Here is a 12,098-nt window from a genome sequence, read left to right on the forward strand (position 1 = left end):
GATGTTGCTGGAAAACCTGCAAACAGATCGATTCTCTCAAATATCGTGGCCTGGCCTCTCTCTCCTCTTGGTTCGATCAGCAAGGTGCCCGCTCGTGGAAAGAACCGATGCGCATATCTCTCTTCCCTTCTTCTCAATATACGAATATATTTGGCTTGATTTCGTCCATGCCCGCCTAAAGATGGTCCCTGCATTGACCGGTTCCGCTTTCCTCCTCGGAAGCTGCCAATCTTTTTTCTTTGATTTTCTTGGTCCGTCAATTTATATCCACCAGCTCAATCGAATCCTCAATGTGAACCTCCATGTATATATTCCTAAAATCTTTCCAAATTCGACCGGTTAATGTAATCTTCCCAAGTGTGGTGCCAACGCGCAAAAATTTCAGCCCCAAATAATGAACGGGCTTGGCTGAATTCTTTTAGTTCATGGGTTTAATCCGCAATTAAACTCAAAACTTTCATTTGAGTCCACTCGCCACTAATTCAATGCATGTGTAACTATTAATGCAAATGCTCATAAGATCTATATGCAAATTCAATTTAATATTTTATTTAAGTTTTAAAGATTAATCTCTAATTTTTATGTAATAAATGAATGATCGGGTCATTAAAATTTAGGTATTAATAGCCCTAATTTATGATTTCCGTACAATTCTAAAAACGGACATCATAATTTAAATTCCACATAATTTTGAATTTATACCCTAATTCTGAATAATACTCCATACATGAATAAAATGACTTAAATCCTTACCGGTCATTGCATAGAGAAAAAAATCTGACTTGGTTCCGATTACGTTTCCTTGTTCTTTCTTTTCTTCTTCTTTCTTTCCCCACCCGTTCTTGCGTCCCCACTTTTCATTTCATAGATGAGCTGAATGTCCACTTTTTCCCTCTTTTTGGTACCACAGCTTTTTGACTAAGTCAAAGACCACATATTACAAATGACAACTTTTTGTTTTGACTGCTTTCCCTCCTCTCCTTCTGACCACTTCCATCCATGCACAGATCTAGGCCGTGTAGTTTTCGGCGACTGATCCATTTTTCCATCACATTAAACTCTTGGATTTCTGTTTGGCACGTTAAAATTCTCCTAAAAAATGAGAAGCTGAATGAGGTCGAGTCTCCTTCGAAGTTGCATGAATTCTTATTTCAGAACTTGTCATGAGGAAAAATATCTGTAATTTATAGTTTTAATGTACATCATTCTTTCTACCTCCAGTATCTTACTTTGTGCGCATGTCATGGAATTCTGCACAATTATTACTCAACACACCACTGCCCTATGATTCTTGGGGTAGCCAGGGAGTTGCTTGCCCCTGTAATCATCCGATTTTGGTGTGATGGAACGTTGCCGTTGTTGGTTGGAGTTAGTCGGGCGCTCTAAGAAATTCAGACAACCAACAGTCACAAAAAGAAAATATCGGTCTATGATTCAAAATGACGAAGAAACCATGGCATTTGGTAAGGAATTAGTACATTGATCAAGGACCATGTTCATCTTGGCCAGGGACGTGTGCATGAGACAAGGTTTGCAACCTTAATCAGGACATCTGTGCTTAAATTCCATACAGTAATCCTCACGAGTCTTCCTCTGGTTGTCAGCCAATAGCTCAAGTCGGTCTATGCTCTCTTGACTAGAAAAAGATGATAATGCAGGACAGTAGGTGGCTGCATGAGTTACCGATATCCCATCACGTTTCTCGGCTGATCTCAAACTCCATTTGCCACAACCTTCTTCCTCTCTTCTGGCCAAGTTCAAATCCATTCTCGAATTGCATACTTTTCATGTTCGATAACCAAATAAATCCTCCATTGCCGTCTCCTCTTTCGACTCATCATATGCTCTATCTTTGGCTCTTTCTATTCCCTGTTCTTTCCGTAGCTCAAGCTGACATAACTGTTGGATCTTCTCTAACTGCCGTGAATGGCAACTCTTCATGGCTTTCTCCTTCTGGAGACTTCGCTTTCGGCTTTCGATCATTGTCCAACGGTAACAACGCCAAGGATGAGCGACTCTTCTTGCTTTCCATTTGGTACAACAAGATACCTTCGAAAACCGTCGTCTGGTTTGCGAATGGAGATCGTCCTGCACCTGAAAATTCGAAACTAGCGCTCACTTCCAACCTGGGGCTCGTCCTCACCGATCCTCAAGGCGAGGAATTGTGGAAATCGGAGAGCATTCTCGGTGATGCCTCACGCGCCATTTTCAATGACACGGGCAATTTTGTGATTCTTGATTCGAAATCGGAGAAACTATGGCAGAGCTTCGAAGACCCCCGCGATACGTTGCTCCCTTCGCAGACGCTGGGGAAGAATGAACTCCTTGCCTCTCGTCGATCAGAGGAAATCTTCTCCAGAGGGAAATTCCAGCTTCGGATGCTCGACAGGGGAGACCTCGTGCTCAACACCATAAACCTGCCTTCCAATCATGCTAACGAGGAGTACAACATCACCAAAACTGCTGGTGATTCGAACAGATCGGCCTCGTCGGGGAAAGAACTTGTGTTTGGTGACTCGGGATCTCTGTTTGTTTTGAAGGAAAATGGCGAGGAAGTTTACCTCTCACAGGCGAAGGTGCCTTCGGCGTCGGATTTTTATCTCCGAGTGACGTTGGACTTCGATGGGGTTTTGACACAGTATGTGCACCCCAGGAACTCAAATACTGACGGAAACTGGAGCATCCTCTGGACCCAACCCGACAACATATGCTCAGCCATTGTTTCTAGAAATGGCATCGGAGTTTGTGGGTACAATAGCATTTGCACTCTCGGAGAAAATAACAGGCCGAACTGTAGATGCCCCGACCGATACACCTTGGTCGATCCCAGTGATGAGCATGGTAATTGCGTACCGAACTTCACTTTGAGTTCTTGTTTGGAAGATGAGGATAAGCGGAACCATGGTTCGGCCGAGGACATCTACGCTTTCGTGGAGCTTAAGAATACGGCTTTTCCACCGGCCGGTTATGAGATGTTGGCGCCTTTCTCTGAGGATGAATGCAGAAACTCGTGCTTGCACGACTGCATGTGTGCGGCGGCTGTTTACAGAGATGGCGTGAATTGCTGGAAGAAGAGGCTCCCTCTCTCCAATGGGAGAGTCGACCCCCAGTTTAATGGGAAGGCCATGATCAAAGTCCCGATAAGCGACCTCCCTCTACCTCCCACGAACGATTCCAAATTCCCAATCCCAGAGCTGAAGGTGAAAGAGAAAAATCCCAGGACTTGGATTTTGGCAGGATCATTGCTTTTGGGAACTTCTGTTTTAGTCAACATCCTCTTCATTGGTGCGAGAACTCTCGGTTTTTGCGTCATCTACCGCAATAAGCCTGAGAAAATAAACCTTAGAGAAAATCTAGTGGAGACGAATTTGCGGTGTTTCACTTACCAGGAGCTCTTCAAAGCCACGGATGGCTTCAAGGAAGAGCTAGGGAGGGGAGCCTTCGGGATTGTTTATAAAGGGTTTATTCCTAGTGATGTAGCAGTTGCTGTGAAGAAGCTGACTAACGTATTTCAGGACAAGGAGAAGGAATTCAGAACCGAAATGAATGTGATCGGTCAGACCCATCACAAGAATCTGGTCAGGCTACTCGGCTTCTGCGATGAAGGGCAAGAGAGGTTGCTGGTTTACGAGTTCTTGAGCAACGGCACGCTGTGGAGCCTTCTCTTTACTGGTGAATCCAGACCCAGTTGGAACCAAAGATGCCAAATCGCTTCAGCAATTGCCAGAGGACTGCTCTACTTGCATGAAGAGTGCACCATGCAGATCATCCACTGCGACATCAAGCCACGGAACATCCTCCTCGACGAGTACTACAACGCGAGGATCTCCGATTTCGGATTGGCCAAGCTCCTGAAGATGGACCAGAGCTATACTCTCACAAACATCAGAGGAACAAGAGGGTATGTCGCTCCTGAATGGTTCAGGAGATTGCCGATCACCGCGAAAGTAGATGTTTATAGCTATGGGGTGTTGCTGCTGGAGATAATATGTTGTAGGAGTTGTTTGGGGGGCGAACTGGGTGGAGAAAGAGAGAGAGAGCTCTTGACTGATTGGGCTTACGATTGCTTTATGGATGGAAAATTGGATGCTCTCGTGGAAGGTGACATCGAAGCTTTGAGTGAGAGGGAGAAGCTGAAGAATTTGGCGATGGTTGCGTTTTGGTGCGTACAAGAGGACCCGTCATTGAGGCCAACTATGAAGAAGGTGACTCAGATGCTGGACGGAACAGTGGAAGTGCCGGTCCCTCCATGTCCATTCGCTTTTAGTAGCTGCACCACCATCATTCCTAAATGAGAGCTGAGCTTCAAGCTATGAACTTTAATCTACTTATGCTATGATGGGCATACCATACTCCACCGCTTGTTTTGCAGCTTGAAGTGTTTGTCTTCTTTGCAGTGTATTGACTCTAAAACGTGCAACACAGTGATGCAAGTTCTTTTTCAAATGAGTATTGTAAATCTCGTATGTCTTGAATAGATTTTCTGCACTTGTTGAATCTAATAATGATTAAGATGTGGGACTTCCAGTGTTAAACATTGAAATTCTGTGTCACACTGGACATTGTTCTGTATTTTGGAGTATTTCATGAAGTTTATAATGTTATCTACGGATCAATGGTGCATAATGTCATGGACTGGAGAGCACTCGTGTCACGGTCAGGTTGATAGCCCTCAGCTCAAGGACCTGTGCCGTGTACTATCTCAGCTTTCGGCTAGTGTACCAGCCGACTCAACCAACTCCAGTTTGTTCATGAGTTTGTTTGCAAGCAAGTAGAGATTCAGGTATAAAAATCTACTTGTATTGAACAACATAAGTACGAGTTCTTGATGGCAATTCCTCATAAGGTGGTCTTACTAACATCCTCAAGATGGCACTATGCCACGGGACGTCTGGTTACAGATTTGGATGAGCCCAAATTGTGGCACGCATAGATCATGACATCCAGACAAATCCGACCTCAACTGTATCAAGATCAACTTTGATGCAACTTTAAGGAAGATAAAAGCCTCTTTTGCTTGTCACTCGGTTAGCTCGGTTAGCTCGGTTAAAGTGACACTAGGGCAATGCCAAAGAACATGAAGGTAAAACCAAGCCATCATAATTTGGCGTATGAGATTAGCAGAGAAGGCAGGATGGTTGGCAGGGGACCAGGCCCCGAGTGCTGGGTTCAGGCCTGGGCTTGGCTGACTCAAACTCGAGGGCTGGGGTCCAGAGCTCGGCCTTGATGGACCTAGGTCTAGGCACCAAGCACAAGGGCTTTACCTTTGTGGACCCACGCCGGGGCAATAGGGAGCTGGGCATGGGCATTGAGTTCTCGAGCTCAGTTTTGGTGAGCCCAATACCAATGCCTATGCTCATGCGCAGGACTCAGGGATCTAGGCTTTAGACCCCAATGCCCATGCCAAGTTCTGGCTTATAGAAAAGTCTCATTTGATTTTTCCGATCAAATAACGAAAAATATTTTTCACTTCATTTTGTGTCTCAATCAAACACTGGAAAATATTGTTATTTTTTGAAAAATGACTCATCGGAAAACATTTTATAGAAATGTCATATTTTCCGTGAGAACAAACAAGAGCCTACATATTTAATGGAAGGATTCAAGTACATCGATATCGCAAGTTTGGGTACTTAAATGCACAAATTAGAATTTTTGGATTAAGGTGTTATTGTAACAAATTTAAGAACTCTTGTTATTATCTCCAAAAACATAACGAAACACTTGTTCTACACAAATTAAGGTTTTGTTTATTTTACGGCAAATAAATGATTAGAAAAATATTTTCTTGAAAATAATCGCTTATATTACTTACGAGAATGAATGATAGAATAATATTTTTATCGTTCACGAAAATTTCTATACATAAAATGTTGTTGATAATGAAAGTATTTTTTGTTAATTAATTATTCCAAGTGATACAAGCGATCATTTTTCGGAAAATATTTTATAAATTATTTATATTCCGCTAAACAAAACGGAACCTAAAATTGTATGTTAAAAACTCCATGATAAGAACCAAATGTAGGGTCTCATTAGAGATGATCATGGAAATTAAATTTGTGGTTTTAACTGGCACAACGAGGGCACAACGAGTTTACTTTTTATTCATCTTATGTAGAGGTGCAAAACCTTATTTTTCTTGATGGTAGCGCAGGGAAGAACTCTATGTAATGCCTCAGGACTTTTAGTTTATTACACGGGTCTTTACTACGGTGCCGCGATTCAAAGCGTGGCAGATAGCAGTGCCAGCTAACAACCGTCAGATCAAGGCAGTGTCCTGGTGCAAAGCACGGAGAAGTTGTTATGCAAGCTATCAACCGATAGATCAATGAGATTGATCATCGATCGTCCGATCAAGAGATGCTCTACATTGTCGAACTAAAATGTGTTAACGTCAGCTGTCGGATCAAGGTGGTGCCGTGACGCACGGCATGGCAAAGTTGGCTGTTTCTGTGCCATTTCTCACATTCTTTCTACTCGAAGTCTCTGATTCTTAAAATTCTTCTGTAGTCTGAAACATGATAATTTAGCGGGAATTACGGAGAATTCTATACACAGATTGCCCGGAGTTTATCCTAGGCAGGCAGTGAAGAAATTGCTTCACAATTGTTTTTCCAATTTCATGTTCTCTCAATGGAAACTGCAAGTTAATGAAATGCCCCCAAGGGCTTTGTCAGTGCAAATTCTTCCTTCAAATCTCTGCTTCTGCATGTGCCTTCGTGAGATTAAGAACTCAGATCAGCGAGTGTAATTCTCTTTTGACCCTCACATGCGTGCTCAACCAACCCTTATGAGATTGTAAATAAAGGCACTAGCAGCCTCAGAGAGGTGAAATGAATAATTGAAAGGCGTTATGCTGATGAATGCGTTTGCCGAACACAATCCGTGATTAAGATGCTCTGCGGTTCCTGGACCCTAGATATAAAAAGTAAGTTAGCTGATGGAACATGTTGAGGGCACTATTTTTCATCTTGCTCCTCCAGACTTAAATCCTGAAGTCAATGCCTCGAATAGGCGCTTCCTACCCATCAAAGGGAATATGTCCTAAATTTTATAGTGGTATATTTTGATTCGAGATAAATACATTGAAAATTTTAAAACTATTTACAAAAGTACAAATGAATTTTAAAAATTTCAAAAAATTCAGTTAAATCTTAAAATTAATCATGAAAGCACAATCAAGTCCTCAAACTTTAAAAATACAATCCTTGGAAGGATTTAATCAGACCAATTTCACAAATTTTAGTGGTTAATTGCAATTTTGAAAGTTTTAGAATTCGGTTGCATTTCCTTTTGAGTTTAAGGACTTTCAATATACTTATCAATTTTCATTCTTCTTCATTTACTTCTACGTTATATTGAAACATTGACATGGATGTGAGGAGCATCTCCCTCGAGCTGCCAAACAGAAACAGAGGACATGTCTCTGTGTTGACTGCTTTGCCTTCTTCTTTCCTCCCAATTACTTCCCATCCAAGCACAAAAACACACGCAGGCCGTGTAGTTTCGGCAATTGATTGATTTTCCTTTGCATTAAGCTATTGAATTTCCGTTAGCCATGTTAGACTTCTACTAAAAGATGACAGGCCGAATTGATATTTCTCTGCTCGTCTAGAAGGCCGCGAATTTGGCCAAATAACCAATCCGACGCGTCTTCTTCTAAAGACTTTTCCAAGTTGCATGAATTCCTGATGATGGGACTTGTTCCTAGGAAAAATTTCTGCAGTTCATACTTTCAAACAGCCAATCAACCAAGTCATCGCTCAAAACTTAACCAGCTGTAATGCAAAAGCTCGACAGCACGAAAGGCCCGTGATGCCCTTTTGACTAATTGACGTATTGAGCACCCTAGTCCACGCTCATGAAGGGAATCCAAAGGAGCTAGTCCAAGGCTTGTCCCACACTCCTTTTGTTTTGACTTAAGACGATCATGAAAGGCTCCACTCCTTTAAACTCAACCACAACCTGCATTTCTCCTCGCAGGCCATGGGCAATTCCACTCTTGAGCGAAACATTTTCGTTCACAGCTTACGAGTCCCCTAGCTGCTCCATCCATTGAAAAATGTCCCCTGTTTCAGTGCTCTGTTTCTTGCTCTTTCACCTGCTAATTCCTTCCCCAGCGCAAGCGGACGGTGATATAACCATCGGATCTTCTCTGACCGCGAAAAAGGACAACTCTTCATGGCTTTCACCTTCCGGGGACTTTGCATTCGGCTTTCGTACGCTACCTGCCAACCCCGACAACCCCGGTGAGGTCTTCTTGCTCTCCATTTGGTATAACAAGATACCTTCGAGAACAATTGTCTGGTTCGCAAATGGAGATCATCCTGCACCTGAAAATTCGAAGCTAGAGTTCACTTCCGACCTTGGCTTGGTTCTCACTGATCCACGAGGAGAAAGATTGTGGAAATCAGAGAACATCGTCGGTACTATCTCGCATGCTACCTTCAACGACACGGGCAATTTTATTATTCTCGGTTCAAATTTGGAGAAACTATGGGAAAGCTTTGAAGATCCCGACGACACATTGCTTCCTTCACAAACGCTGGGAAAAAAGAAGTACCTTTCCTCTCGTCAATCAGAAGGAAGCTTTTCCAGAGGAAAATTCCAGCTTCAGATGCTGGACAGCGGAGACCTCGTACTCAACACCATAAACCTGCCTTCCAGTTATGCAAACGAACCTTATTACAGCACTGGAACTGCCCGAGATTCGAACAAGTCGAGCCCGGGGAAAGAAGTCGTGTTCGACAATTCAGCTTCTCCATTTGTTCTGAGAGAAAATGGCGATAAAGTTTACCTCTCACAGGTGAAAGTACCTTCAGCATCAGATTTTTACTCTAGAATTACGCTGAGCTTTGATGGGGTTTTGACTCAATACGTACACCCCAAGAATTCTAGTTCTAATGGAACCTGGATCTCTCTGTGGTCTGAACCTGAAAATATATGCACTGCCGTTCTTGCTCCACGCGGCTCTGGTGTTTGTGGCTACAACAGTATTTGTTCCCTGGGTAACAATAACAGGCCGAAATGTGGCTGCCCCGAAAAATACACTTTGCTTGACCCCAACGATGAGTATGGCAGTTGCACACCTAACTTCACACTGAGTTGTGAGGAAGATGAAAAGAAGCTGAAGCAAGGTTCCATAGAGGATCTTTACACTTTCGTAGAGCTAGAGCACACGGGTTGGCGACGTCTGATTATGCCCTGCTGAAGCCTTTCTCTGAAGACGAATGCAGAAACTCATGCCTGCATGACTGCATGTGTGCGGCTGCCGGTTTCAGAGATGGCGACAGTTGCTGGAAAAAGAAGCTTCCCTGTCCAACGGAAGAGTTGATCCTAACTTGCAAGGAAAGTTCCTAATCAAAGTCCCGAAGCGTGACTCAACTCTTACAAACGATTCCCAATATCCAATCCCAAAGGGAAGGATAAAAGACCACGATCATAGAATTTTGATTTTCGTTGGATCAGTGCTATTCGCAACTTCTGTGTCCGTCAATTTTCTACTCATCGGTGCTCTCACTTGGGGGTTTTTCTTTGTCTACCGCAAGAAGCTCAAGAATATATCCACCAAAGAGAACTTCGTGGAATCAAATTTGCGTTATTTCACTTACCAAGAGCTTTTCCAAGCCACGGATGGGTTCAAGGAAGAGGTAGGCCGGGGATCTTTCGGGATTGTTTATAAAGGGGTGATGTCCAACGATGCACCAATTGCCGTGAAGAAGCTAGCTAGTGGGATGCAAAACAAGGAGAGGGAGTTCAGAACAGAAGTCGATGTGATAGGCCAGACCTCTCACAAGAATCTGGTTAGATTACTTGGTTTCTGTGATGAACGCCAAGAAAGGTTGCTCGTCTATGAGTTCTTGAGCAATGGCACACTATCAAGTCTTCTCTTTTCAGGTGAATCCAAACCCAGTTGGATCCAGAGATGCCAAATTGCTTCAGGAATTGCCAGGGGATTACTATACTTGCATGAAGAGTGCACTACACAAATCATCCACTGCGATATAAAGCCACAGAACATACTTCTCGATGACTACTACAACGCGAGAATCTCTGATTTTGGACTTGCCAAGCTCCTGAAGATGAGCCAGAGCCATACTCAAACGAATATAAGAGGAACAAGAGGGTACATCGCTCCTGAATGGTTCAGGAACTTGCCCATCAGTGTGAAAGTGGATGTCTATAGCTACGGGGTGTTGCTTCTGGAGATAATATGCTGCAGGAGCTGTTTCAAGACTGAGGTGAGCAGAGAGAGTGAGGGAGGGCTCTTGACTGATTGGGCTTATGATTGCTTCATGCATGGAAGGCTGGATGCTCTGGTTGAAGGTGACACGGAGGGTCTGAGTAACAGGGTGAAGCTGAAGAATTTGGTCATGATCACGTTATGGTGTATTCAAGAGGACCCTTCCTTGAGGCCAACGATGAAGAAGGTGACACAGATGCTGGAAGGAGCAGTGGAAGTGCCTGTCCCTCCATGTCCATTCCCCTTGAACAGCAGCACCTCCTCTTTCCTTCACCCAAATTGAACAGGGCTTAAGTGGTATGCTCCATGAATCACAATTTTCTCACGCTGGTCGTGAACATGTTATCTTCGCTACGTACATTTTTGCATCTTGCTGGGTAACTTACAAAGGAGGAGAACCTCCGGTTGCCAATGTAAGTTACTACAGTAATTTTATATGTAATCCTAGAAAATAAAAATAAGGATTATTTTGATAATGAATGTAGTACTGAAGGATGCAACTTAGAGGAATCAGTCGTGTAAAATTTTTAACTGTACAACTTGCATTACTATGCAATTCAATTTATAGACCAAATGAGTAAACACTGCCGCACAAGATCGTTTGCATCCTCAATTACCCAATACTCAACAAATCTGTTCACAATGACTTGAAACTAAGTCTGTTTGAAACAGAGGATGAGTGATATAATTAAAGCAGTCCTGAGTGAAATATGATTCCCAGTTCCCACTTTGTCATGACAAGAGGCAGGGGACTCAAGCACTGTATTATAGTCCCAGTGCAAAACAACTTGCATGGTTTAAAAGAACGGGATGCTTAATGCGTTGTTACAGTGAGAATTTCCCAGCTCACACTGGTCTGCATAGATTCTGTACCTGTATGATCAGCATTCACCTGGACCACAGCTTGCACAAGATAGAGGAACCAGACATCAAAACATGCGGAGTTTGGAACAACTGTACAAAATTTTACTTTCCCTATGCATAATGCGATGATGCACTCTACCAAGAAGATTGGGTTTTAGACTTCATCCTACACCCAAGTTCAAATGAGATAGAATTACGGGACGGTCCATGAAAAAGATCTAGGCTCGGTCACTTTGGCAAACTATTAAACATTCGACTCGTGAAACCTCCATTTAAATGAAAATATTTAAGCAAGATGAGGCTTCCCTTGGACATCAAGTGAAGTTAGTTTCAGCCTGTCGACTGGCGACAAATATGAAAGACATTGATACCGAGTGAGACCTCTCTATTTTACGCACAGTTATTGAAGCTGAAGGAATGATGCTCTACTGGCAAGATGGATCATTGTTTTTCAGAAATTTTTCGCAGTATATTAAGGAGTGGAATTAATACATGAGTGGAAGATGTGATTGAGGACAGGCAGTGGAGATGGCCTTCTCCATGATCCACCGAGTTATTGGAAATTCAAGCTGCAATTACTGTGGTACTTTCAACCCTGGCTGTGTCAATTGATAGGGTGGTGATTTTGGCGTCTGTTCATGGTAATTTTGATAGTGTGGAAGCTAGGAAACTTGTTTGTAAGGAACGGAAGACATTCAGGTGCGTTGGCATAAACTAAATGGGTTATAAACCGAACTAGACACCAACCCACAATTTTCCCGGGTGAGAGTTGAAATACTTTAAAAAGGAGCGAATGCAAAATGCTAACCATTTTCAAAGTGACATTCTCTCTTATAATCGAACTCTTTCAACAGATGAAGAGCTCTTTTTTCAAGCCTAATCAATCCAAGGAAAGAAACTACAACCGAGAAGCTTCAATTGACTAGTTAAATTTTGGAAGCATGTCACTTGTAATTGGGTTTATAACTCTCTTTAGCTCTACGGGACA

The 12,098-nt window shown here is 42.9% G+C and overlaps 3 protein-coding genes across 3 annotated transcripts; all 3 read left to right on the forward strand.

Annotated features, from left to right (window-relative positions):
* The first annotated feature begins 1,492 nt into the window (after positions 1 to 1,492).
* LOC120290738 (G-type lectin S-receptor-like serine/threonine-protein kinase LECRK3) lies at positions 1,493 to 4,446 on the forward strand. The gene is made up of 2 exons (XM_039307117.1): positions 1,493 to 1,529; positions 1,885 to 4,446. Exons 1-2 carry the CDS (start codon positions 1,493 to 1,495, stop codon positions 4,293 to 4,295), a joined length of 2,448 nt encoding a protein of 815 aa, XP_039163051.1. The 3' UTR covers positions 4,296 to 4,446.
* A 3,520-nt stretch (positions 4,447 to 7,966) lies between these two features.
* On the forward strand, positions 7,967 to 9,214 carry LOC108956741 (G-type lectin S-receptor-like serine/threonine-protein kinase LECRK2). The gene has a single exon (XM_018866614.2). It carries the CDS (start codon positions 8,066 to 8,068, stop codon positions 9,212 to 9,214), a length of 1,149 nt encoding a protein of 382 aa, XP_018722159.2. The 5' UTR covers positions 7,967 to 8,065.
* A 39-nt stretch (positions 9,215 to 9,253) lies between these two features.
* LOC120290739 (G-type lectin S-receptor-like serine/threonine-protein kinase LECRK3) lies at positions 9,254 to 10,752 on the forward strand. The gene is made up of 2 exons (XM_039307118.1): positions 9,254 to 9,263; positions 9,313 to 10,752. The coding sequence occupies exons 1-2, from the start codon at positions 9,254 to 9,256 to the stop codon at positions 10,527 to 10,529; spliced, it is 1,227 nt and encodes a 408-aa protein (XP_039163052.1). The 3' UTR covers positions 10,530 to 10,752.
* Positions 10,753 to 12,098: the final 1,346 nt, after the last annotated feature.

This window comes from Eucalyptus grandis, chromosome 2 (assembly GCF_016545825.1).
Source record: "Eucalyptus grandis isolate ANBG69807.140 chromosome 2, ASM1654582v1, whole genome shotgun sequence".
Taxonomy (NCBI): Eukaryota; Viridiplantae; Streptophyta; class Magnoliopsida; order Myrtales; family Myrtaceae; genus Eucalyptus; species Eucalyptus grandis.